Raw genomic sequence first — 26,807 nt, 5'->3', positions numbered from 1 at the left:
CCATTTTGTGGGTTTTCCTTTCATCTTCCTGATGGTATTGTTTGAGGCACAAAAGTTGTTAGTTTGAAGAAGTCCAATTTATTTTTTCTTTTATTGCCTTAGCTTCTGGTGTCATATCCAAAACACTATTGCCCAACTGAAGGTCACAAAGATTTGTTCATATGTTTTCATCTAAGGGTTTTATAGTTTTAGTTCTTCTACTTAGGTCAAAGACAATTTATGTTTTAGATAGATCGATAAAACTGTGTATTTATGGCAATGCAGGGGTTAGTATGCACACATATATTTCCTACTTCTGTCTGCTGAGAAAGCCCACAAGCCAAGGGTGCATGGAAGCAATTAGTACACATAGTGTGCATACCTTGGTTTCTAAATACCATTCTCCAATAAAAGAAACCAAAGATCCTTAAAGAAGAGGATGATTTTAGGATTAGGGCAGGCAGAACACCAGATGACCTAGAGCACACTGTGGGGCTAAGAAAGTAAAGGGACAGTCAGAAAAGGAAGGAGCCCATCAAAGGACACAGAAGCCCAACCAGGAGAGCTCGCGGTGGCCAAAGCTGGGGCAATCTGAGCAAGAAAATAAATAACGATACTGAATAGTAAACCACAGAGTATAATAAATTCATACTGGTAAAAATAAATTGAATAAGAAATAATTGGGAGTGAAAGGACAGATATTCCTTAAAGAAGAATTCCAATTAAACGTGGAAGGAACGAGGGAAAGAGAATATTACTGCTAAAACTCCAAGGTTCCTGTGATAGGCAAGATCCACTAATGAATGTCAGAATTAGTGGGCAAATGCTTGAGGAGAAACAGGTTATTTGCATAATCTGAAAGTATCTCCCCTGAGATGTGAATTAATTAAAAAGGAGAAAACAGTAAGTTTGTGGTGGAAAAATATGGAGAGACCACCTCACTCAATGGATCCAGTTTATATCGCCCACCGTAACACACCCTGATGTGCCAGACGTCTGCTCTGCGAGGCTTAAAAACCTTAACTGAGAGGCGCCTGGGTGGCCCACTCAGTAAAACGGCCAACTCCAGATTTCAGTTCAGGTCATGATCTCATGGTTCGTGGGTCTGAGCCCCGAGTCGGCCTCCACACTGGCAGTGTGGAGCCCGCTTGCGATTCTCAATCTCTTTCTCTGCCCCTCCCCCGCTTGCTTGCTCTAAGTAAATAAACAAAACTTAAAAAGAAAAAAAAAACTTAATTGAATCATGAGTAACATCAGACTACTGCAATACAAGAACATCCTACAAAATAACTGATCCATATTCTTTAGAAGCATCGAGGTTATCAAAGATAATGAAAGACTGAAAAACTGGCATGGACTGGAAAAGACCAAAGAAACACAGTAAAGGGCATGTTGGTTCCTGAGCTGAGTTCTGGAACAGAAAAACGAAGGGAAACTGGTGAGCTGGGAACGAAGAACGCAGCTTACGAAATGGTCTTGTGCCGACACTAATGTCTTCGGTGTTGGTAATCGTATCATGGTCGTATCTGATGCTAACATTTGCAGAAGCTGGACAAAGGATATTTGGGAACTCTGTACTACTTTTACAACTTCTCTTTGAGTTTAAAATTATTTCAAACTAGGGGCACCTGGGTGGCTCAGTGGGTTAAGTGTCCGACGTAGGCTCAGGTCATGATCTCATGGTTCATGAGGTCGAGCCCCGTGCTGGCCTTGGTGCTGACAGCACCTGGAACCTGCTTCGGATTCTGTGTCTCCCTCTCTCTCTCTCTGCCCCTCCCCTGCTCCTGTTCTCTCCCTCCCTCTCTCTCTCTCTCTCTCTTTCTCAAAAATAAATGTTAAAAAAGTTTTTTTTCAAATTATTTCCAAAATAAAAACTCAAAACAAGGAAAACCCGCTAAATGGCAATGTTGCTCAATAAAAAAAAAAATCGCAAATGATTGATAACATGTATTTTACATTTTCTGAACTAAATTTCAGTACTAATGAAAGAGCACAACTAAATTTCCCCCCATAACCCGAAGAACCTGTAGATGATTTTCCCACAGATGGTTTCAGCAGGAACGGTAACAATTATGCCACGTCAGCAGGAAGACCTGCCCACACCTCCCTCGTTTCCCTCGTATAAAACTGCATTTTACTCAGGGTCAAGATATGAATGTGAGGGTGTGCAAATTTTTTAAATATATAAATTATATTGAATTAAACAGTTGATAAAGGTCTATATAAAAACAAAAGCCACATCAATTACCTGATAAAATCATACCGTACCCACTATAACTTTGTACAATCAATTTTTTTCCCCCTTAAAATTTTGATAAATGATGTTGTCAGGGGGGATAAGATCACAATTTTGTTTTCTCTTTTTTTCTCTTTAACTATTTTAACTTTCAGAATTCAGTTCGTGAATGCTAGCCTCGATAAGATCACAATTCTGCTTGCTGATGAGGTACACACACTGTCATGTGCCTGTATAACCTTGCGGCAGCAAGGAAAGAATCCCTAAGCAACGTTTTAATGCGGCTCCGAATTGCACAGCTAATTACACTTAGCGAGGCCTCCCAAGAAAGAAGACAGTGGAGTTCTCACTGGAAAGAAATTAACCACTACTTTAAAACTTCTAAGATCACACAGGTAGGGGATGGGGCTGAGTCCTGTGAGGGCCTGAGATCTACCACAAAACGATGAATTGAATGGATTTACATGAATTTTAGATTATCTCCAGCCAGTTGTATGAGGTGTTACTAACAAAAGCTACATTTGAATGGTGTATTCTGACTTTATCTTAAATGTTGTGACTGCCTTTGAGGACTTCACAAAACATTAAAATACATACTAGAAAGGACATTATTTCAGGATCATATGCGTTTTTAAAGACAGTTTTAAAAATATACAGCATAATAAATAAGAATAGAAATAATTCAAGTAAGTTAAGCGGTAAGTTTCTACTCTGAAAAAAGGCTTTCTATCGACCTTTTTGAACCCTCACTGCAGACGTATATTCAGACTGTCCTGCCGACATATGGATGGACCGCTAACACACAGGCACATCCGTGGCTGAGGCTCGTGACTCAACAGCAACTTGAAATAAACGCGAACAATCGTTTCAGCCCTTTCCCTCTAACCTCCTACCATTAAAACAGCAATAACAAAGCCCACTACCTTTCTCTTTTAAAGAAACTCTCAATATCGCGGTGCCTGGGTGGCTCAGTCAGTTGAATGCCCGACTTCGACTCAGGTCATGATGTCACGGTTCGTGAGTTCGAGCCCCACATTGAGCTCTCTGCTGTCAGCACAGAGCCTGCTGTGGATCCTCTGTCCCCCTTTCTCTCTGCCCCACCTCTGCTTGCACTCTCTCTCTCAACAATAAACATTTAAAAAAGTTAAAATAAAGGAAATCTCAATACCAGTAATAATTTTCAAAGCTCTTTCGCAGGAATGATTTAATCTGATATTCAAAAGAAGGGCTAACAGTGTTACTCATTTTCCCGTGGAGAACACAGACCCAGAATGGTTGAGTGACTTCATTAGAGTCACACGTCTGGATAGTCAGAGTCAGGATGCTAACACCAAGTTCATCTGGCTGACACTTGCCCCCACTGTCTGCCGGGCTCCGTGCTAGGCAGCAGAAGTACAACTGTGAAAACATTTACCCCTGGTGGTTCTGTTTATGCGTTATATTATACCATCTTACTTCCTAGTTCCTGTTTCCAGATTATCTGAAGTCTTAAAACTCCAAAATTTTAAGACTTCACGATAATTTCATTAACTCACAGATGCCGATTCTGTTTCGAGCTCCTGTCCGTGCAGGATTACGGAACTGGAAAACTCCCGGGAGGCAGTCAGGCATGGACTGTGGTCGGCCGCACTGTCGTTACTCAGCCTCCTTGGGCAAAGTCAGCATCTCGGAGACCCATTTTTAAGAAATCATTACGTTGGGAATAACACCTATAAAAGAGCTTTGTTTTGAATTAATGGCTCAGTGAAAAGTTTGGTTTCTTTGTCACTGCAAAGTCACAATGCGACAATGTAAAGTAACAGCGTTCTTTAGTACCACGCACTGGCCACCCCAAACAGGAAAGCACGCCGTGGACAATCCGGATGCGTCTCCAACAGTGAGGACGCCCTACTGCGGGAGGGCGGACCAGAGAGGGAGCACAGATGTCCCCAGCCCTGCTCCGCGGGGATAAGCGGACAAAGGAAGTTTTCAGACGTACCGAGGAAGAGTCAGAACATTTATTCCTAAGCAGACTGAATTAAAAAATATTTTAAACTGTATAATTAGAAGGTTTTGAAACAAACTATTTCAGTATATTATTCAATAAAAAAGAGACAGCCATGAGTTGAGAGGGTCTGCTTATCAGTAACAGTGCGTTTACTGACAAGCAGCCACAAACGAGCAAGTCTCTTACTGGAAAAGGCTGGTTGACGAAAAACACTGCTTTGGCATGAATCACCCACTGACTATACAGTATGTCGGGGAGTCAGTTCTAAACTCAGGGAATCCGACAGGGCTGAGAGTGAGAAAGACAGCAAAGGGAAAAAGCCAGTGACCACAACATCAAACCTGTCCTGCAGAGAGGGACGTGGTGGACATCACCTTCCGGAAGGCACCGGAATGTGTAGACAGGAGTTAGAAAGGAACAAAGACATTTAGCAGCAGTTAAGAAAAACAGTAAATTAACCCATGGGTGATGTCTGAGGTTAAAGAATCAAACTGCTGAACTGTTAATTATTTTAGGAAGTCTTTTGTTAGTAGTGAAATATCAGGAGACTGGAAAACAAGGAATCCAGTCTGAAGGTTAAAAAGAAAGAGGGTAGAGGCTGAAAATTATAGAGCTGCTAGTCTAACATCTATATTAGGAAATAAATTTGAGATGATACTTATGGATGAGCTTAATGATACATTTGGAGAAGTACAATTTAATAGGAGTGAGTCAGCATGGATTTACCAAAGGCAATCATGTCAGAAAAAATTTCGTTCCTTTTTAGGTTGAAGTAATAATTGGTTTATGTAAGGAGAACCAATGAGAAACTGTCAGGATTTTCTAAGATTTTTTGGACCTCTTCATAAAATGAATTATTGTACAAAATGTCATGACATGTGTCAGAGCACCAACTAACAAAAGGGGCTGAAAGTAATGGGGTTAAAAATAGAGGCCCCACAATCTGGGGAAAACTACATTCTACAAGGCTCTGTACATCAGAACGCTAATGTTTTTAATTAATGATGAAGAAAATCTTTTATATGAGAAAATCTGAATATTCCGCTAAATGAGAGGGAATGGTTAAGGTACAAAAGGCTACAGATGTTTTATCTTAACCGTGATAGATTAAGCAAAGGGGCTCCAGGGTGGAATATGAAATTCAATCTGCCTAAATATGCACTGATACACTTGGAGAGAATTAAGGAATCAGTTAAGTATAGTTTAACTGGTACCGCATTAGTTAGCATTAGAAAGGAAAGGATTTGGAGTTTTGATAAGAGTCAAACTTTCACATTCTTATTCTTTATAACTGGGTAAGAGGAAAATGCTATGGAATGCAATTAAATAATACATGTTTTAAAGAATTTAAAAAAAACTGATTATCTTAAAGAATAATATGAAAATCCCACTTTGTGAAGAGAAGAGATCTGTGGGCTATCATATTGCACAGGTAATAATCCAATGTACATTTTTAAATGATGAAGTCTTAATACATATATAAGAACTGATGAAAATCACATCAATTTAAATATGATTTGTTTAAAAAACACCCAACGATAAGCAAAAACTAAAGGAATTAGAGACAATACCATGTCATCACTTAATGTTTAATTTCTCCTGAATAGAGAACATCACTTGATCGTTGTCTTTAGACAACATGTAAAACATTTACACACTTCAAGCCCCAGCTTCTCAGAGGAGATATGAAGTAACTCCATGGGTCTCACTGTCATGCCGCAGAGAGTGGCTGTGTCGCCACCCCCCGGCAAGGAGCGCCACTAGAGCGGCCACGCCACCAGGACGTCCAGTGGGCACCCAACCCCCCCCACCCCCCACCCCCCACCCCCCACCCCCCCGGCACGGAGCACCACTGCAGAACAAGCAGGCCCCGAGAGCTTGTAACTGTGCATCTGTCACCTGGAGCTCAGGAGGAAAAACCCTCTCTTTGTTCTTGCTTGGCACAATCACGAGAGCTACGCGTGCTTCCCTCTACCTTCCCACGGTCTTCTCCATCCTCTTCCTCCCTGGATGTTGGAAGTATTCTGAGACACAATGACCCACGTCTGGCTGGAAGTCACTCGTACTGCAAACACAGAGCGTGTTTAATTCCTGCTCAGGGTGCAGTGGGTGAACTCCACGCTTAGTCTTGGGTAACAGATGGCAGGCGGGCAACTGCTAATACAGAGGTCAAATAAAGACCATCTTGGGGGTGAAATGGATTCCACTGAACAGAAAGAAAATGATAATGTACAGTGACAGAAAGAGTTCTGGAGACTTTTAATTTGAGGTCGATTTTGTGGGAAGTAATATGATTGCAAAATCTCATATCAGATCTAGAACGAGTGAGTCTCTTTAGAAATACGGGAACCAGGGGCACCTGGGTGGCTCAGCCAGGTGAGCGTCCAACTTTGGCTCAGGTCATGATCTCACGGGTCATGAGTTAGAGCCCCGTGTCGGGATCTGTGCTGACAGCTCGGTGCCTGGAGCCTGCTTTGGATTCTGTGTCTACCCTCTCTCTCTGCCCCTCCCCTACTCATTCTCTGTCTCTCTGTGTCTCTCAAAAATAAAGAAATGTTAAAAAAATTAAAAAAAAAAAAAAAAAAAAAGAAATACGGGGAGCAAAGAAATCCCATTAAAAAAAAAATATGTATACGGAGAAGTGCACAGCTCACAGGCGAGCTTGAGGGATTTTCTCCAATTGAGCACAATCATATCCCAACATCAGGAGTGAGAAACAGAGTATCACTATTCTGGATGGGATAGAGCGAATGTTCCCCATCCTGGTGACTGCTGCCCCCGAGGGGGAACGTACCCTGGTTCCTAACAGCACAGATTAGTTGTGGCTCGTTGTATATTTCGTAAGAAGAGGACTGCACAGAATCCACTCTTCTGTGTCTGGCTTAGTTCGTACAATACTGTGACTGAGAGATTTATCCATGCTGTTCCTTTCTCCTACTCTGTACGTCCTCCCTGCTACAGAGGGCCCCAGTAGGTGAACACAGAGCCTATTATACATTCTACTAGATGGACATTGGCTAGTTTCAGGTTTTGACTATGATAAAGGTATCAATAATGATATAAAGCATAAATACTAGAGTAAATGACTATTTCCAGTAAAAAGATTAAAACTGCCCCAGCAGGTAAAAATCCAAATGCAGCTACATGCTGCTTATAAAGAAGCTGATGTAGCTACACTAACAGGAAACAGAATGATGGCAAGAAGCATTACTATAGATAAAAAGGAGCATTTCTCAATTACAAGGGAATACATGTATTTTCTTTATGATACCCGGGTAAGTGTATAAAACAATCTTAAAGTTCTGAGTAGCCAGTGATAGAGCTTCAAAATACATAAAACCAAAAGTAAGAGAATGTAAAAAAAAAAAAATGGATAAATCTACAATCATAGGACGCAACTTTGCCAGAGCTGACAGAGGTAGCATAAAAAATATAAGAACAGGGGCGCCTGGGTGGCGCAGTCGGTTAAGCGTCCGACTTCAGCCAGGTCACGATCTCGCGGTCCGTGAGTTCGAGCCCCGCGTCGGGCTCTGGGCTGATGGCTCAGAGCCTGGAGCCTGTTTCCGATTCTGTGTCTCCCTCTCTCTCTGCCCCTCCCCCGTTCATGCTCTGTCTCTCTCTGTCCCAAAAATAAATAAAAACGTTGGAAAAAAAAAAAATTTTAAAAATATAAGAACATAGACAGTCTGAACAGCACGGTGAAAAAACTCAAAGTAAGTGATGTACAAGGGAGCACAGAATACAGCACCAAGCAGCTCCATTATTTACTTTCCATTCTCGTACTTCTCAAACATTGACCAAAACTCACCAACTTGTGGACTTAAAGAAAGCATAAGCAAATTTCAAAGCACTGAAATAATTCACAATTATGTTCTACAAGCACAGTAGCCAGAACCTAGAAGTCCATTTACATTACTATTTCCATAGTTAACAAACAGATGACTAGAAAAATCCCCAAGGGCCTGGAAATCAAATAATATGTATCTAAATAATCAACCTTTATTTTATTTATTTATTTATTTTTTATTTTTTAACATTTATTTATTTTTGGGACAGAGAGAGACAGAGCGTGAACGGGGGAGGGGCAGAGAGAGAGGGAGACACAGAATCGGAAACAGGCTCCAGGCTCTGAGCCATCAGCCCAGAGCCTGACGCGGGGCTCGAACTCACGGACCGCGAGATCGTGACCTGGCTGAAGTCGGACGCTTAACCGACTGCGCCACCCAGGCGCCCCTATTTTAAAAATAACCACTTGTACCTGCTTTTCAAACAAAGCTATAACCAAAATTAACGCTCACATGGAGCCTTTAATTCTCTGGACTGTGACATGAGAAATGATACCAAAATCGTTCTCCTAGTTCCCCAAAATAATTGAGAGAAAAGACACAATGACTCATCAACAGAGTCAACGGAGAAGAAAACTGAACAGCCACGGACGCCGAGTATTGCGATGCCTGCGTGTAGCTCGCGTGTCACCAGTGTTAGATCATAAGAAAACTGTGTCGCAGCCGTCACTGTCCGCATCTCACAGAGGGGGAAACTGGGACCCACCGAATTAAAACAGCATTTTCAAAGTCGTTCAACAAGGGAATGGGGACTGGCGTTCAAATCTGTCCTGCCCTGCAGGCCTGCCCTACAGACGGAAACACAGGTCGCTCCTGACTTTGCTGATGAGGAATCTGAAGCCTGGAGATGTCCGGAGATCGGCCCGGCCTTACAGACTGGCACACCAGGACGCGAACCGGTCTTCGGGGGGCTCTGGCTGACTTCCTCATCCAATAACTGCAGCTACCTCGCAACGTACACAAAGCCAGGAAGCACACGATCACGGGACGGGAAAGCCTCTTTCCGCACAACTGTTTCCCACAGAGCAACCCGGTACCTTACTTTAACACGTGCACTTCTAAATACGGTCTCAACTGAAGTTTAAACTATCCCAAATGACGCTGGGTACAGTCTTTTCTGTGGCTGTGGCTTAGTGCGTCCCTTCTAACGGTCTTTAGCTGATTGATACACGGGGAGAGCCGAGTGGGGACCACGTGATCTTGGGGTGGTTTCAAACCCAGCCTTTTATTAAAAGAACCGCGTACTATGCTTCCCTGAACGCCGGCCTGCAAGATTCTCGGCACAGGAAGGGCGCAGACAGCGCACAACACGGCCGGTGGTGTCCTCCAGGACCGGGCCGTCGGCCGCTCTCTCGGAGGACCGTGACGCCGCCACGGGACCTCGACGGTGCCCACCGCCCGCCGGGGACTCACCAGCCACGGTGCCCAGTCCCACCACCACACAGTACGGAATGCGGAGCGGCAAGGGCCTGACTCGGCATCTTCTTTACACTGAGGAAGGCTCCCGTGGCGCGTCCCCAGACGTACTGCAGACGGTTGACAATCACAAGGTCAAAAAGCCAGTCTACGAAAGTCTACCTTTTTGAAGTTTTCTCGTAACTGAGCTAAGTCTGCCAAAGCAAAAATACCACCAAAGAGACGGTGGCCACGCACGGGGAGGGACCGGCAACCGGCTCCCCGTACCGCCCCCCGTGGGTCTGGTTTGCGAGCAACTGAGACTTACCTAGAAAACGGCTTCTAACAGAATTATGAATACAGACCACAAACTAGGTTTACACCCGCATGAGCATCACACACACACACACGGGAACTAGAATAATGGTTCTGAAAGCTCGTTTTACACTAGCAGTATTTCAGAACACCTCTCCAAGGCACACACAGCGTTGCTTCTGCGGCACCGGCCCGTCCTTTCTGCACAGAACGGAAGGGACGCGTGTCTCTGCTCTGCGGTCAGCTTCCGCCCCTTTCCCTGGTGTTCATCTGCAAGTTGGAAACACTTTCTTTTAGGGAAATAACCCAGTTTTCAATGTCTAAGTGGCACAGCGAGAGACGGGAGACACGATATCGAGCCTTGAGAAGCAGGCACAGTACTACCGTGACAGTGGTACTTTGCTGGGGCGTCTGGGGGCTGCGCTGAGACGAGCTCAGGTCACGATCTCATGGTTTCACGAGTTCGAGCCCCGTGTTGGGCTCCGAGCTGACAGCACGGAGCCTGCTTGGGATCCTCTCTCTCTTCGCCCCTCCCTCACTTGTGCAGTCACCGTCTCTCTCAAAATAAATAAACAAACTTTAACAAAAATGGTACTTTGCTGATGGCCCGATATCAGCGGAGGTCACTTTGCTTGGCCATCTCCTGAAGTACCTCTGCCCACAGGCAGTTCTTCTGGCAGCTGTATGGTCAGGGCTCATCTGAGGTAAGAATCCTTAGGTGATGAAGGCCAGAACATACTTCAATTTGACTTCATCTGTTTTTGTGACTAAAGCTTTAAACTGTCCAGTCTGAAACCTTTTCAGTAACAATCTCACCAAAATGTGAGCAATACTGACCTGTGTTTCTGTTTTTCAAAAACAGCCCTGGATACAACACAGAGAAAAAATAAGACGTTCTACCATTACCTTAAAAGGCCAATCGTAGCAAACACGAATCGAAAGAACACAGCAGCAGAAAACACAAGACCTTATATGCAGACGTTGTCAAATGTATTAATAATCGATCAATAAGAATATTATCCATCAAATAACTCATTAGGTTCTGTGTCTTTCCACGTACGTGTTGCCTGAGCAAAGACGGTTTACGCGTTTTGCAAACGGGCAGGGTTTCCCATGACTTTTGCACTTTGGGCAGGGTTTGCCACAACTTTCAAACACTTCTGTCACATCTCCAGCGTTACCCCTGTGACCCACCGCCCCCTCTGCGTGGCTCTTGCTGGTCAGGTACGAAAGGTACCGGGCTAAGAGCTTCTTAGCCGTTAGCTTTTTAACTTCTTTGCCACCGTGTAGATTTACACACGAGACAGCTGACGCAGGACGGAGCGGGCCTGCCTGAGGTCACGGGGCCGGGAAGGAAAGACGTAGACAGAGTTTGCATTTGTCTCCAACTGATCCCAAAGCGTCTGCCTAAAACACCCGCTGTATCAACTGCTGCTATTTAAATACAGCACCGCTTGGGCTACATCTCAGAACTTACTCCGAATTTCCTTCGGGACAGCACTTCCTCAAGCAGGTACTCATACTCACGTCCATCACACTGCTGTTCCGCACAGTAAGGATTCAGCACTCAAGGGAGGTATTCTTGCTCGTCAAAACGCTGGGCTACACACAGGAACGGTCCTGCTTACCCCAGCAGCTGCCGCCATGCCCCTGACCCCCGCAGAGGGGGCTACCCGACTTCCAATCCAAGGAGGCCACAGCATCTAGCAGCCACCTCTGCCGCCACCAACACGGCCCTCACGCCGTGGACAAGGCCCTCCTAACTTCTGGGGAGTGAGCGACACCATGGTACCCCGTGCCAAGTCGCTCAACTCGCCGTCCTCGGTCACATCCCTCTCCAGGTACTCCTCACGAGACAGTGGTACACAGGGGCAGGGCGTAACATTTCAATTCACAAACATGCTTTGAAAAAAGTTAAAAATGTTACCCATCGGTCAGAACATGAAGTTCAAACAATTACCACCATTGCAAACGTTTCACTGCCTGTCGGCTATTTGTGGTTATAACTTTACCGTCCGGGGCGGGGGCGGGGGTGGTGGTTACTTTGTCACATCTGCTCCGGCTGACACAGAACGGAAAAGACCTGTTTCCTTGGTCGAGTGGGAGGAGCCTGGAACGCGCCGTTCGTAGTCTCGAAGCAGACGCGGTCACACACTCCACCACATTAAGGTAAATGACGGGAAGGGACCAACAGCCTTCTGTTTTCACAAACGGAATGAAATCCTCCTAAAAACGCCAACTACTTTAAGGCCCCGAGCCCCTTACCAGCGTGCAAGTAAGCCAGGTCCGGGTTTTCGATGTCTGGGTGCTGCTCTTTCAAGTGGTTCCGGAACTCCACGGGCACGTTCGTCCCATAGTCACACTTGGGGCAGTTGTACATCTTGACCCCCTCGTGTTTGCCGGTGTGTAGAATGTGTTTGCGGATATTTTCAGCACAGTTGGACCTAGCAAATAAGAAAGGAAAGGAAACCGAGTTAAGGTCGAGCACCACAAACACGGACAGCGGCCAGAGCACGCATGTAGGCCTTACCAGGCACTAGTCCAAGTGCTGGACTCAGACGCGAATTTGGACTTGTGCAATTCATTAATCCCACGAGGCTGCCAGTTGTTGGGACCTTGGTGCTGATTTTTAAGTTGGCCTTTTGCCTTAACCCTATGCACAACTGCAAGCACAAACTCTCAGGTTCTGCGGTTTTCATCTCAAATTATTCTGGTGCCACTTGAGGGCACTGAAGGAGCTTCCTTCACCCCGAGAGCACACCTCTGAGGAGGGAGGAAAGGTACAAAGGGAAGCACTCTTGCCTCCACTGAATTTAGAGCATTAAAGAAACAAAGAAGCTTTGGCTTTTACGTTCTACCAAGTGAGCCGCTTCGAAGCCAGGCTCTAAAACAGTCTGGAGACAGAGAAGCATCGGTGTGGTAAGTGCCTGTGAGTTTTCCATGTTGATGTAGGTTTCCGAGCATCACGAACCATCACTGAAAGATACAGCGAGGGCCTTGGATGCCATACGCCAAACGGCCCTGAAAACAGGAAGAGATTCCCCTCACGCTGTCTGCCGACAAACCCAGCAATGTGAGGCCTGAAGTGCCTGGGTACCGGGGAGCTGGCCTCTGCTCCCTGAAGCAAACTCTTCTACTCGCTCCTTCACCCCTCTCCACGTCTTTGCATCAGAGAGGGCACACCGAGACCCTTTCTGAACACATGCACAGCCGCTTCCTTTGTCAGAACAGTAATAAAATGAGCGCCGCACAAATTCAAGCAGGTAGGGGCGGGCTGCGCCTAACTCGAAAGAAATGAAGTATGAGGCTGGCCTCAGGTTTCCCACAGAGCAAAATTAAGTGGCAGAAGAAAATCAAGCGATAGGATTATGAGCTTTTCTTGAGGGTATTGCCGAAGGACAAAATCCTGCTGGCCGCTGTGCGAAGCGAAGGTTCTGTGACCGGCAGGGCGGGAAAATGGTAGTTGGCAAACACGCGTCACGATGCCCACGCGACGGTGAAGGCTGTGCACCGCCCTGACACTTCCGAGTTACAGGTGCATCGTGGATGAGCCACGGCACCGCCACGTTCGCTTTCAGGAACGCACCCTAGGAAACACTGGTGAGGAATGCAAAGAGGGTTCTGATCTCCCAACTTTCCAGTAGCTGCGTTAGCACTCACAGGTAAAGGCAACCAATGACGTTAGAAATGCAGAGACCCGGAAAATACACTATCTATTCACTCACGAGGAGGGGGGATGGAAGAGAACCATGAAAGCAAGGCACAGTCCATGCCAATGGCCTTAGGAAGAGCACTCCACAAACGGGACAGGGACACCCTTTCCTGCAGAGGGCAGATGAAGCGGAAATGCAAATACTGTCCTCGTGAATGAACAGTCACCCTGCATTGTCACAACAGTCTTGTAACTGGATCCAAAGTATTCCTCTGGAAGAGCTGGGCCGCCCCCCTCCCATCCCCCGGCAGAGTAAGTCATCAATTGCGCATGCCCAGCTGTGTGTATTCAGAAAGACTGAATCAGAGAGATCCCTCTATAGCTAGACTCGAAACACCTCAAAATGTTAATGCAGCTATACAGCAATGCCCACTTCTGTTTTCCAAATATACTTGAATTATATATTAACATTTACATTAAAAAATATTTATGGGGCACCTTGGGGGCTCAGGTGGTTAAGTCTCTGACTCCTGATTTTGGCTCAGGTCATGATCTCATGGTTCATGGGACCAAGCCCTGCATCGGGTTCTGGGCTGATAGCCGGGAGTCTGCTTGGGATTCTCTCTCTCCCTCTCTCTCTGCCCCTCCCCTGCTCACACTCTGTCTCTTCCTCTCTCTCTAAAAATAAACAAACATATGAGAAATATTTACAATAACAGCAAACACCTTTAAAAATAAGAAAAACTGGAACAACAGATATTTTTCAGTTATTTTCAGCTTTGCCTTTGGCAAGGGCTCTGCCAAGCTTTATGTTAAGTTTCTCTTAAAATCAGACTAAATGTAAGTTTGTGAAAATATGCACATACAGCTAACCTCTTTCTTGCCACTACTGAATCACCAAACTTGCTGTTTATATAAATCCCTAGAGCTAATTAATAATCACAGTATTCGGTAAAGAATGAATAAATACTGAATGTGCTCCCTGTGCTCTCACTGACCTGCCCCTTTGAGGGTATCACAGGTCTCCTGGAGGCAGAGACAGTGAGAGATTCTCCTAGAGATTTTTTACTAGAGAAGGAAGGGGCCATCAGGAGATGGGCTGACTATCAAAGGTCGCAGCTAGAAAGTGGTTAAGACCTCCTTCCTTATATATTTACATATCAAAGATACTAGACAGGTTCTAAGAAAAGGGTGGGGTTGTGGAGTCTCTTAATCCTATAAATGTCCTTGGGCTAAGAGCTCTACATCCTGGGGACACAAGTAACACAGGAAAACATCTGAAGGTGGATGAAACACATGTCCACTTTTATCATTAAAAGGAAAAGGACCATTTTTTGGATTCCCTGATGAGCTGAGTGAACTGTTCCAAATTACTCCCTTAATTCTACAGACCTCCCCTTTGTTTTCCATGGCACCGCAGACACCCCCTCAATTCACCAATGTTTACTCACACCAGGGAGTGAGAACAAAAAGCTCCCACTGTACTTAGTTAGTACTGTTATTTGAACTTCCCACTCTTTGGTGCCACCTACATCACTTCCTTATGGAAAAAGCTAGGCATTAAGAATCCTCTGAGACAATCCTGATCAAGTGAGGAAACGAGAATTACCAAAACCCACCAGCTTCAACACACAATGCCTACTTAGGTACAAGAGAATATAAAGCAATGAACCGTCATCTTCAGTGAAGGTCTTAGATGACATGGAAAACAGTATTTTGTTTTTAGGAAGGGTGTGTCTTGGGCAAGAATAAACTAACACCTCTTAGGACCTAAAGAGCATGCGAAAGGTAACAATCAGGAGACTAATGATGAACAAGCATAGGAGGGGAGGGGAGAATTTTAAAAGGTGAAAGCCTTTTTATTTAAAAATAGACAAAACAAGAAGTGGTGTGGAGCTTGGTACCTTATCATGTATTAAGGACTATTTCGTGCACATATATTTACGTATGCACACATTTTTTTATACTATATATACCATTCATATGTTTTATGCATAAGACATCTATATATGTATTTTTATAATTTTATGCTTTATACACAAACAGGTAAGACACATTAAATACATGATCACAAGAAAATAAAATAGGAAATGTCTGTCTGTAAAAGATACAGTTTTATGCATTTCATGGATGACAGGGTATTTATACGCAATCAAAATCTGTTCTTCTGCATTTAATGTTATGCAATATTAAACTTTTTAAAATACTGGGACAGGGGAGCCTGGGTGGCTCAGTCAGTTGAGTGTCTGACTCTTGATTTTGGCTCAGGTCATGATGTCACAGTTGGTGGGATCGAACCCCACATCGGGCTCTGCACTGACACTGTGGAGCCTACTTGGGATCCAATCTCTCCCTCTCTCTCAGAATAAACACTAAACAAATAAAATAAAATATTGGGACAAAAATGAGCCTTTCCCACCTGCAAAATCAAACTACTCCAATCAAAGCCTAAGAAGCAAAAGCTATGACATATTATGTCAATACCATTTAAAGCAGAATACCTACAGTAAGTAAGGACAAACTTTGATCCCTGCACTTGAGAGCACGACGTAACATACTGTTGCGTGAGTAATACTCTGCGTTCATACTATGAACATGGAGTAACGTCACAAAATTTGGTGAACAACAGAGACCAGACACCTTCTGCTAAGTAATTCTGAATGTTACTCAGCCTGAAAATGATCATCCTTCCCCAAAACAGAATTTACAAGTAGTAATTAGAATGGGAAAATGAAGTGGGGCTAATCAAAGATGGGACGTAGGGGAGAAGGAAGGATGTTCTAAGATATTACTTCTAATAGTGTCATACGTAAATCGCCAGGCATTCTAGCGGTTAAGCCCACTGGGCATACACTAATCAGAAGTGAGTGACTGAATAATGTCTTCACTTTGACACCCCTGATAAACAGCTTATTTTTGTCCCTTGTTCATAGATTGGAGGACTTAATATCATTAAGATGGCAATACTCCCCAAACTGCTGTACAGATTTAACGCACTCCCTGTCAAAAGCTCAGCTGGATTTTTTACAGAAATCGAAATGCGATCCTGAAGTTCACACAGAAATGCACAGGGCCTAGAAGAGTCCATACAGTCTCAAAAAAGAACTAAGTTGGAAGACTCACACTTTGCCCGCTCAAAAGTCACAGTAGTCAAGACGGGCTGGTACAAGAGAAACGACAGATAAAGGGACTCAGCCCAGTTCCACCAGTACGGGGATTCAGGACGCATGCAGGAAGTGCTGGGACCACCACCGGCAGGCACCGTGTTAGTGGGAAAGTTATAAGGAAATTTAGACTTAGATTTTGGAATATGACATGATGAAAATCTTGAGGCAGCTTACTATACATCCGTGAAGACATTAAAGTATGATGTGTTATGTAAAATACAAGCTGGGCAACAGCAAAACGACCAAAATGGGAACGCATTTTAAGGCTTCTTAAATTACCTTACAAAGGAAATATTTTATTCAGTTCGAAGGCAATGCTTTTCAAAATAATAAGCAGAACATCAAAAGCGCTTCTAGATCTCTGCAAAATTATTTCTTAGTACGACTTACTAACTCACTACCTATTAACCCCCCCAAAAAACACATAAAGTTAAATTTATGTTACATTTAACCTAAGGAAAAGGAAACTTGAAAAAAATTCTACAGAATTTTTTCCTCTTTTGATGTATGTTATTTTGGTTATTAAAATGAAAAGCACCAGTGAGGTTGTGGAACAAACATCCATTGCAAACAAAAAGTCTAACAATGGGTATATACAATAAAAGTCTGCCTCCTACCATGGCCCCACTCTGCCTTGATAACTCCTTCTCCCCCAGGGAGATACAGTTTATAATTTCTGAGCCATCTTTTGGGAGAATTAAAAACAACTTTTTCAAGCCACAGATATACTCTCTACCCTCCTGGTATATAAACTTGCTGCCCTAACATAAGTCGGCGTCTTGCTTACCTCACCTAGCAACACAGCTTGGGGTCTTTCCGCACCAGCATGAGAGAGCCCCCCCACCCCCCCACCCGATGCTACCTTCCACCCTCCCTACGACTCGCTCCCTTTCTTCTCTGCCTTCTTTTTCTCTTCTAATGGCCATGCAGTATTCCACATTATGAACACAGCATACTCTGTTTCAGTGATGCTCTATGGACGGGCATTTAGGTTGTTTCCAATCACTTGCTCGTATCAACAAGGTTGCAATGAATAATCTCGTAAGACACTTTCGATTTCTCAGGATGCCAAGAGAATCTCAGGATGCCCAGTGGAAGTGTTTCAAGCATCAGCGGGCATATGGTTTCATAATTTTGACAAATTCTGCCAAACTGCCCTCCAGAGAAGTTGTAGCAATTTACACTTCTACCAGCAACGTTTGAGAGATCCTGTTTCTGCACATTCTTGCCAATGAAGTGTGTTTCCAAACGTTCAAGTTTTGCCAATTTGGTAGGAGAAAAAAACTCCAGCTCACTGGAGTTTCATTTTTTTTTTTAGGTTTTACTTTACATTTCTCTTACAATGAATGAGGTTAAGTACCTTCAAATATTGAAATGCCATACGTATTCTTTTTCATGCAATGTTTTCATATTTTGATCTGCCTTTTTTTTTAGTGTTATTAGTCATTTTCTTATACATTAAGGAGATTGACTGCCTAGGACAGAAGCTGCAAGTAGTTTTTCCTTAGTTTCCCTTTTCTTCTTTTGACTTTGCTTATGGAAAAGCAGAAGTTTTTAAACTGTGTTCTCGGACTTCCTCATTTGGAAGTTATAAAAGAAGTGTCCCAAGTTTGTTCTAGGACCTGTATAGTTGCATGACCTCACATTAAGTACCAGATCCGTTTCGAAACCATCCTAGAGCGTGGTGCACAGGGTCGATCCAGACTGCTCGCTGGACCTGCCAGTACCATTCATGAATAGTACATCTTTCCCCCACTGACCTGAAATGCCATCTTGCTAATACCTTTATTTGTTCCAAGCAAATTCTGGACTTTCGATTATGGTGAGCTGGCCAGTCTGTGCACGTGCCAATCTTTTCACTAAGCCAGGCTGCAGCAGGCTCACATCCGGTAGAGCTCGCTCATCCTTTTGCCTCCTAGATCACAGCTTGCCAGCCAGGCTATCATGGAGGCAGTCATGAGGCTGTGGTCTTCAGCAGGTGTAGCAAACACCTTGAGTTAATACAGAACCGGAGAGACCTGGGCCAGTAATAAATTAATAGCCCTGACGCAATTGAGTATTTTCCATGTATTTACTAATATGTACTGATAATATGATCTTTCTGATAAAGAAGCCGAAACAGAGAGAGTGGCCCGGATGCCGTGTGCGGAAGTGTGTGGAGAGTGCCTGCACACGGAGATCCTAGATAAATCTGGGTTTTCTGTTTCCCCAGGGAAGCTACACATCCGCCTCAAGACTCCCAAATTCTCTTGTGTGAAATTGATGATGGTCCTAATCTTTTGGTAACAATCTGGCATGTTACATATGTGAACTGATATAAAAAATTCTGGAAGTTCTACTTAAAGAAACATGTCAGTTTTGCTTAACACCTTGATTCCCAAACTTCCTGACCATGGAGAACTCTTTTTGTTTGATGGGAATAATATGTGTATCTCATAAGGCTGTCAGGAGAATTAAAGTAAATCACATTAAACGTGTTCAGAAAACACAGTAGGTACTCAATTCTTTTTTTATTACTGCTGCTAGCCTTTCTATTAAACGCAAGACAGTGCAACTATCAGGGTCATTATTAGCAATTTTCTTACTGTATATGAAAAGTAATTTCAATTCATCTGAATAAAAGCAGGGTCTCAAAATAGTTATATAGTGTATATATGTGTACACACTGAGAAGTGAAATTTCTTCTTCCCTGCTTTGGAATATAGTCTTTCAACTCCTATCCTTGAAAATAATTACTCTGTAGTTAAGTTTTATGTATTGGAACAAGTGCATCAATACTGTGCACTACAGTACTTATTTAAAATTTCAATGGAAAGAGTTTCTACTATATCTTTATAAGAGTAGTTTAAAATGACTAAGGAAAAATCCAAAGAAAGTATTTATGTAAATCAAACTTAAGAAGTTAATCATGTATTTTTTTAACCAGTAGTATTTAATTATAAACTTACTGGGCAAAAAACCAGTCTGAGCAAAACAAGATGATCTCTGGGGGAGAGGACAGAAAGCTACCGAGTCACTGCAGCTTGGAGGAATGTGCTCCAGTGCACAAGCTCAAGGACCGCTTCACAGTGCCCGTGACACGGCCCAAGGTACACAGTCCCCCACTGCTTATGTTCTCACGGAAGGGCCCGTAAGGAAAGAGCGTGATAATTTTAGACTGCAGAACATTTGTGCTGCTTAAATTTAAAATTGGTGAGAAGTTATAAGAATAAAGATTTTCATATTCCTTTGCCTAAAATGAAACATTTTATCGATGATGTTTAGCAAATGAATGTCATTTGGAGTGTTAAAACAAATACATCGCCAGAATAGAAGGCACAAAGATCCATGTATATAAGGGATAAAGATGTCATTTTGGATCAATAAGGAAATGATGGGTTTTTTATAATAAATGGTGTTGAGTCAACTGCCTTCTGTATGGGGAAAAACAAATCAGATTTCTATGGCCTTAACTGTGTAAAAATAAATGCCATTTGGATTTTAAGATTAACATAAGCAAACTAAATTATAAAAGTGCTAGAAGAAAATACCAGAAAATATTTTTATAATCTGGGTTGGAAAGAGCATTCCTAAATTTTAAAACCCAAATGCTACAAAAAGATGCAGCAAAATATTCTTCATAAAAGTTAAAACTGCTACATGGCATAATACATTATAAAGTTAAAAAACAAGTCAAAGAAATGGAGAGAATATATGCAACAGATATAAAAACAAATGATTAATACTACAAAATGAGTAACTATGATTAATAAGAAATAAAGATAAATACCTCAAAAACTGAATGAAGAGCAACAAAACTAAAAGGCAACCAACAGAACAGGAAAAGATATTTGCAAATGACATATCAGACAAAGGGCTAGTATCCAAAATCTATAAAGACCTCACCAAACTCCACACCTGAGAAACAAATAATCCAGTGAAGAAATGGGCAGAAAACATGAATAGACACTTCTCTAAAGACATCCAGATGGCCAACAGGCACATGAAAAGATGCTCAACGTTGCTCCTCATCAGGGAAATACAAATCAAAACCACACTCAGATACCACCTCATGCCAGTCAGAATGGCTAAAATTAACAAATCAGGAGACTGCAGATGCTGGTGAGGTTGTGGAGAAACGGGAACCCTCTGGCACTGCTGGTGGGAGTGCAAACTGGTGCAGCCACTCTGGAAAACAGTTTGGAGGTTCCTCAAAAAATTAAAAATAGATCCACATATAACCCAGCAAGAACACTGCTAGAATTGACCCAAGGGATACAGGAGGGCTGATGCATAGGGGCACTCGTACCCCAATGTTTATAGCAGCACTTTCAACAATAGCCAAATTATGGGAATAGCCTAAATGTCCAACAACTGACGAATGGATAAAGAAACTGTGGTTTATATATACCATGGAATACTACGTGGCAATGAGAAAGAATGAAATATGGCCTTTTGTAGCAATGTGGATGGAACTGGAGAGTGTTATGCTAAGTGGAATAAGTCATACAGAGAAAGACAGATACCATATGGTTTCACTCTTATGTGGATCCTGAGAAACTTAACAGAAGACCATGGAGGAGGGGAAGGGGAAAAAAAAAAGTTAGAGAGGGAGACAGCCAAACCATAAGAGACTCTTAAAAACTGAGAATAAACTGAGGGTAGATGGGGGGTGGGAGGGAGAGGAGGGTGGGTGATGGGCATTGAGGAGGGCACCTGTTGGGATGAGCACTGGGTGTTGTATGGAAACCAATTTGAAAATAAATTTCATATTTAAAAAAACAAGAAATCCATAATGGGGATCTATAAAAGATTATGTAAGCATTAAAACATAATCAATGATTCTAGTAGCCAAGGAAACAGAAATTAAAGCCTAACGTAACAGAAGGGCAAAATTTAAGAAGACTGGCAACATTAGTTGTTGGCAAGGGAGACGAATATCACTGGTGACCATGTCGGCAAAGGCTGTTGGAAGACACTTGAGGATTGCCTAAAAAATTAAGATACACACACACACACACACACACACACACACACACACACACTCTTGGATTTAGGAATTCAATTTCTAGAAATTAGCCCCAAAGAGAATTGTTAAGCCATTATTTATAACACCTAAACACTAGGAAAAATTTAAAGTGGATATGTTAGCAGAGGAACGGATCATTACTTTACGGTGATCCACACTGTGGGATTCAACACGGCTGACAGGTAAGTTAACTTGTGAGCGTGCTGCCCATTGTAGGAGCCGGTACCCCCACAGAGCTTCATGGTAGCCAACTTCACCCTGGAAGGGCACTGGGCAGATACAGCCTGACTGCAGCGAAAGAGAGGGTCTCCCTAACCATTGCTCCGTGGTGTCAGAACAAGGCAAGAGGCCTGGACTGCCCGCACAGCCCTGAACACGCACCCATGAAGAATGGTACTCGCCCAGTGGTGCAGCTGAGAAGCTCCACAGTCAAAGGGCCAGGGCTCTCCCAGCCCAATGCCCAACACCATGAACTCCAAGTGTTGCCACAGGGTACAGGAGGCCTGGATGTGGGTAGGGACCATGGCCACACACCGCACTGTGACTTTTTCCCGGCGAGTGTTGTTGAAAAAGGCCCAGTATGTATGCTGTTCATCATTCATCCTTATTTGTTGGACAAAAGCCATCAAGTAAAATGAGGCAGACTTTATGTCCCACCATGGAAAATTTTTCAAGACATAGTATTAAGTCAAAACAAAATAAGGCAAGTCCCAGAAAAATCACATACATGGCTCCTTCCAGCTTTTTAAAATTCCATATACATAGTCATATAGATATATAAATGCATGAAATGGGTAGAAGAAGGATGGCCAGCAAACTATTCATGGTAATTATCTTTACGGAAAAGTTTCCAAGTCAGGGAACTTGTATGTTTGCTTAGCGTATTTTTGGATTACTTGGATGATTCACGAGAGTATCTTCTAAGTTTTATTCATGTAAAGCATATATGATCAGAGCACGTATCTTAAAAACAAGTGGATTGTGCAGTATTGTATCAAATGTAAATGTTATCAACAATAAGCAGTATAGCGGACATAAGCTGAGAATGGACATGGAAATCTCTAAATGCAAAGTTTCTCCTATTTACATAGGACATTTCAAACTGATGAATCATGTAAAGATTTAAGTAGGGTAAGTCAAGTTTTAAGGGTAATCACTTGGATTACCAAACAGAATATTATAATAAGAACAGGGAAGTAGGAGGGGTATAGTGGAAAACAGGGTAATTGAGCTAACTTTTGGATATGGTACAACAGCCAGATGCTGTGCATAAACAAAGAGAGGAATCAGCAAAGTACTTAGGTTATCTCCAGCAGGACCAAAACATGAACGCTTACAGGTAGTTATCTCAGGGAAACGGGGTGCAGTAGGAAGACGCTGACTTTTCAAGTGACTGGGTTGAAACAGTAAAAATAACGTAAAATGGTAAGTTTTATGGGTATTTAAGTAAAATACATATTTAAAAATAATGGCATGTTTAATTACTTACAAAATTATCCAAAGCCTCTTTCTTTGTTGTTGGGTTTTTGATAAGATAAAAAGAGTTTATAGATATCACAAGTAATCACGAAATACAATGTCCTGAATTTTTCCTACAAATTTTAATTGGATAGTTTCTGAATCACCTCGCTTTAAATTCTACGAACTTTTTCATTTTTCCCATTAACTAACTGGTGGTTTCTATGGATAATTCGTACCAGATCACCTATATTCATGACTTTCTGCTGTTCATAAATCCCAATTCTTCGAAATCAATTGCTATGGCCACAAGAATTCATGTACATTTTCTCTATTTCTCAGTTATAATTATGTTAGCATTTGCTATGTGATATAAAGCGATGTGCGTCATCTGACGCTACAACAGAGCCACATGTTCTAAGAAAAATGAATTTGGGGGCGCCTGGGTGGCTCAGTCAGTTAAGCACCAACTTTGGCTCAGGTCATGATCTTGTGGTTCATGAGTTCGAGCCCCATGCCGGGCTCTGTACTGACAGCTCAGAGCCTGGAGCCTGCTTTGGATTCTGTGTCTCCCTGTCTCTCTGCACCTCTCCCCTGCTTGTACACGCATGCTCTCTCTCTCTGTCTCAAAAATAAAATAAACATTAAAAAAAATTGAAAAGAATCTGTAGGTTAGCACAAAAATGGATGAAAGCTGATGCATTAGTGACCATCTCGCACTACTCCTGAGCAGATAGACGTGTGCGGGTTCCAGGTTATAACCCTGCCCAGTATTCACAACCACGTTCCGAGCAAAGCTAGGACACTAACACGTGCTCGTGGGGAAAGGTGCCCAACGTCAGCCACAGTAGCAGCCTACGTGTAACCCGCAGGGGGCCTCTGTACGTACGTCTGCACAGCGGGGGCTGGTCTAGAAGCCATGGGAACAAGGCCAGCCTTCCAGACCCGCTCCCTGGAAGGCACTTTCAGAACAGAAGTCACGGATGCCCAATTACTGCTTTAGTTCATATGGAAAGTGTACAGTTACAAGAAAAATCTATTTTTTACCTGTATTGACTTATTATTTTCAAAATGAATGTATTCAACATATATTTAATTTTGTGCCTACCTCACACAAAAAAAGAAACATAAATGAAACATTTTGTTTCCGCCCTCAAAGACAATACAATTTGACAGAGGAATCATGTATATCAATAGCCATAACTCAAGGCTGTGCTTCGTGATATGAAACTTAACTCCGAACAGCGTTTAAAATCTCACCTGTCCATTGCTGCACCCTCCCCCCTCCTTCAGTGGCATCTTTAATTGATAATGGCCTAAAATCACCTCGCTTTCCACACTATTCAAAATGCTCTACTGGTTCCACCTGATTGCGTGCACACTTCCGTGTGGACACAGCACCACCTGTGCCGCCAGGCCCGTCACGCAAAGACTTTCATCTCCCACTAACACTGCTACTCGTGTTCCCAAGAGCAGGCACAACCTCCCACCCACTCTTCAACGTGCATGGTCCCACGGTCATGTCCAATTACATCACTTCTCCGTTCAATCTGCTCAAGGTATCTACAACCAGGAAGGGGAAGAGTTGGCTTTAAACCTAACAACCTCCTTCCCGCCTTCCACTCTACTGGAGAACAATGAAAATCCCAAGGAAGAAAATGGTAGGAAGCGACACTGAACTCTGTTAGAATCCCAAATTATTTGTTAGCATTTAACACCTCAAGAATAGTCCCCTCACATGCCCTGTTAAGTGAGAAGGAGACAGACCTAAACGTGCGGCCAGACTTGGTCTGTCCTCCGTGTCATATGGAGGGGGGGAGGGCCCGCCAGTAAGGGCGAGCCCTGAGGAACCTTGATTTCTCCTTGACTCTTCTTCAGATCAGAGAGAAAGAATACGTTTCATTAACTGTTTCAATCCTTAATATTACCTGCTGTGTTGCCGGGTAGGAAAGGAGGGAACTTCTACGGCAGGCGCTCCGTGAGACTTCAATGTGCTGTTCATTAGGAGTCTAACAGGGGCGGACACGGGGAGCACCGTAGAGCGTGTTCCTCAAACTTATTTGGCCACAAAAACACATTTTCTAGGCTGAGCTAACAATACGGCTTGAAGATCGTGACTTGCGAAAATCAAAACGTCAAATTAGCCCTACAAATGGTTCCACCTCCTTCCGCTAATCTTCTGCCCGGCTGGCGGACGGTCTCTGCAGCGTGGTCCTGCCGCTCTGCTTGTACTGGACCTTCGAAAGACACAGCCCCCACCCCACTCTTCATCTCTTGGCATTTATTTCCTCACAGGATGCGTTTTACTCTTTCCTTTTGTTCACCAGCTAAGCTTGGCCAAGTGAAATGCTGTAAAACCAGGAAAGGCATGTGGATGAGAAGCCTTCTGAGAGAAAGGATGTGTACTAAGGGAGAACAGGAAAGTGGGGCCTGGCCATCTTTCTAGGTCCACGCAATCACCGGACTCGTACTATGAGACAGGCCAAGGTGGCAAAACAGAGTACAGAGACACGTTCACAAAGGGGCCCGAGATACTGGCACTTGAAATAAGTCACCTGTTTAAAAAAAAAAAAAAAAAAAAAAAAAAAAAGGCTACTTTACAAATCACGTTATACACACACACATACATACATACATACAATTTATTGGAAAGTTTATAGTTGAAAGCTTTTTCAAATTTGAGGTGATATAAGTAAATTTCACTGAACCAAAAATGTTCCACACTACTTCTGATACTCTAGGCCAGAGCTTGGTTTTGCTTGGCACAATCTAATAATGTTAAAGAGAAGAATAAAAAGACTCGATTTAAAACACCAACAAGTTCTTGCGTGTGAGCCTAAGAGTGCAGCTGATCAGGTGGTTTACAGACCCGATCTCATAAATTGCCACATGCCCAACAGCTCTGGTAGTCTAGTGGGGCTGGGGGCGGGAAGAGGGCGGGCTGCCCTAAATTTAAATACGAATTCTCAAGTGGCTAAAAGGAGACTTCGTGCCCCCCCCCCGCCCCCCGCCTCCCCCCAGCTGGCACACTGGAGGAACTGGCCAGTAATCCACCCAAGGCAGGATCAGGGAGAGGAGGTGGGACAAGAGAGAAGACAAAGTTTCTTTGCTGGTCCCTCTCTCCAGGATCCTTACTGCGCTGTCACAGGAAACCATGAACTTGCCCATCTTTGAAAGTGTTTTGAAAGAATCTTTCCCTGGCTCTAACTCTGTTCCCTACAAAGCTCTCTGAGTTAAGTGTGTATTTGTTTGATAGTAGATTTCAAGTGAATACGTCATTCATTTTGTTAGACTGAGTCTTACCAAGGAGCACTGAAAGGTTTTCCTAATTCTGAAGTTACATGGATGATTACTTTTGAAGAAACAGTTAATACAAAATAGTCACTGACGACGCGGGGCCACTGGATTTATTTAATAATCTACGTCCATTTTTACCAAATGCCCCACGTAATGCATTTAAAAATAATAACCGGTTCATTTCAGTCTCTGCACACAATGCTTCCCTTTGTCCCTTGTAAGTCTCTCAAATGTCTTATTTTAAAGGAATATATAGTACTCCCGGAAGACATTTTCCCATTTCTATTCTCTTCGACTCCTGCGAGCCCTTGTTCTGTGTGATAAGGCAATCCCCTCCGGGATCAGAGCTGTGTAGTTTCGCACCACGAGTGACAAGGACTCGGCTTGAATAACTGCTGTGCGCAGGTTGTAATTATGTCAGCTGGAGTGTTGAACAAGGGGACTGATTAATGTGAGCGCCGGCCCAGG

At 43.3% G+C, this 26,807-nt stretch overlaps 1 protein-coding gene across 2 annotated transcripts in view; it reads right to left on the bottom strand.

The window, feature by feature from the left end:
- The window catches only part of LOC123587518 (zinc finger protein 407-like), a 278,218-nt gene that overhangs the window by 130,706 nt on the left and 120,705 nt on the right, over positions 1-26,807 (bottom strand). For both annotated transcript variants that reach the window (XM_045457307.1, XM_045457308.1), the window contains one exon: positions 12,023-12,201. In XM_045457307.1, the coding sequence (XP_045313263.1) occupies positions 12,023-12,201 (179 nt within the window). The remainder of the gene's footprint in view (positions 1-12,022; positions 12,202-26,807) is intronic.

This window comes from Leopardus geoffroyi, chromosome D3 (assembly GCF_018350155.1).
Source record: "Leopardus geoffroyi isolate Oge1 chromosome D3, O.geoffroyi_Oge1_pat1.0, whole genome shotgun sequence".
In the NCBI taxonomy this organism is placed as follows: Eukaryota; Metazoa; Chordata; class Mammalia; order Carnivora; family Felidae; genus Leopardus; species Leopardus geoffroyi.
The sequence above is the reverse complement of the archived record's forward strand: the minus strand, read 5'-3'. Positions and strand labels throughout refer to the sequence as shown.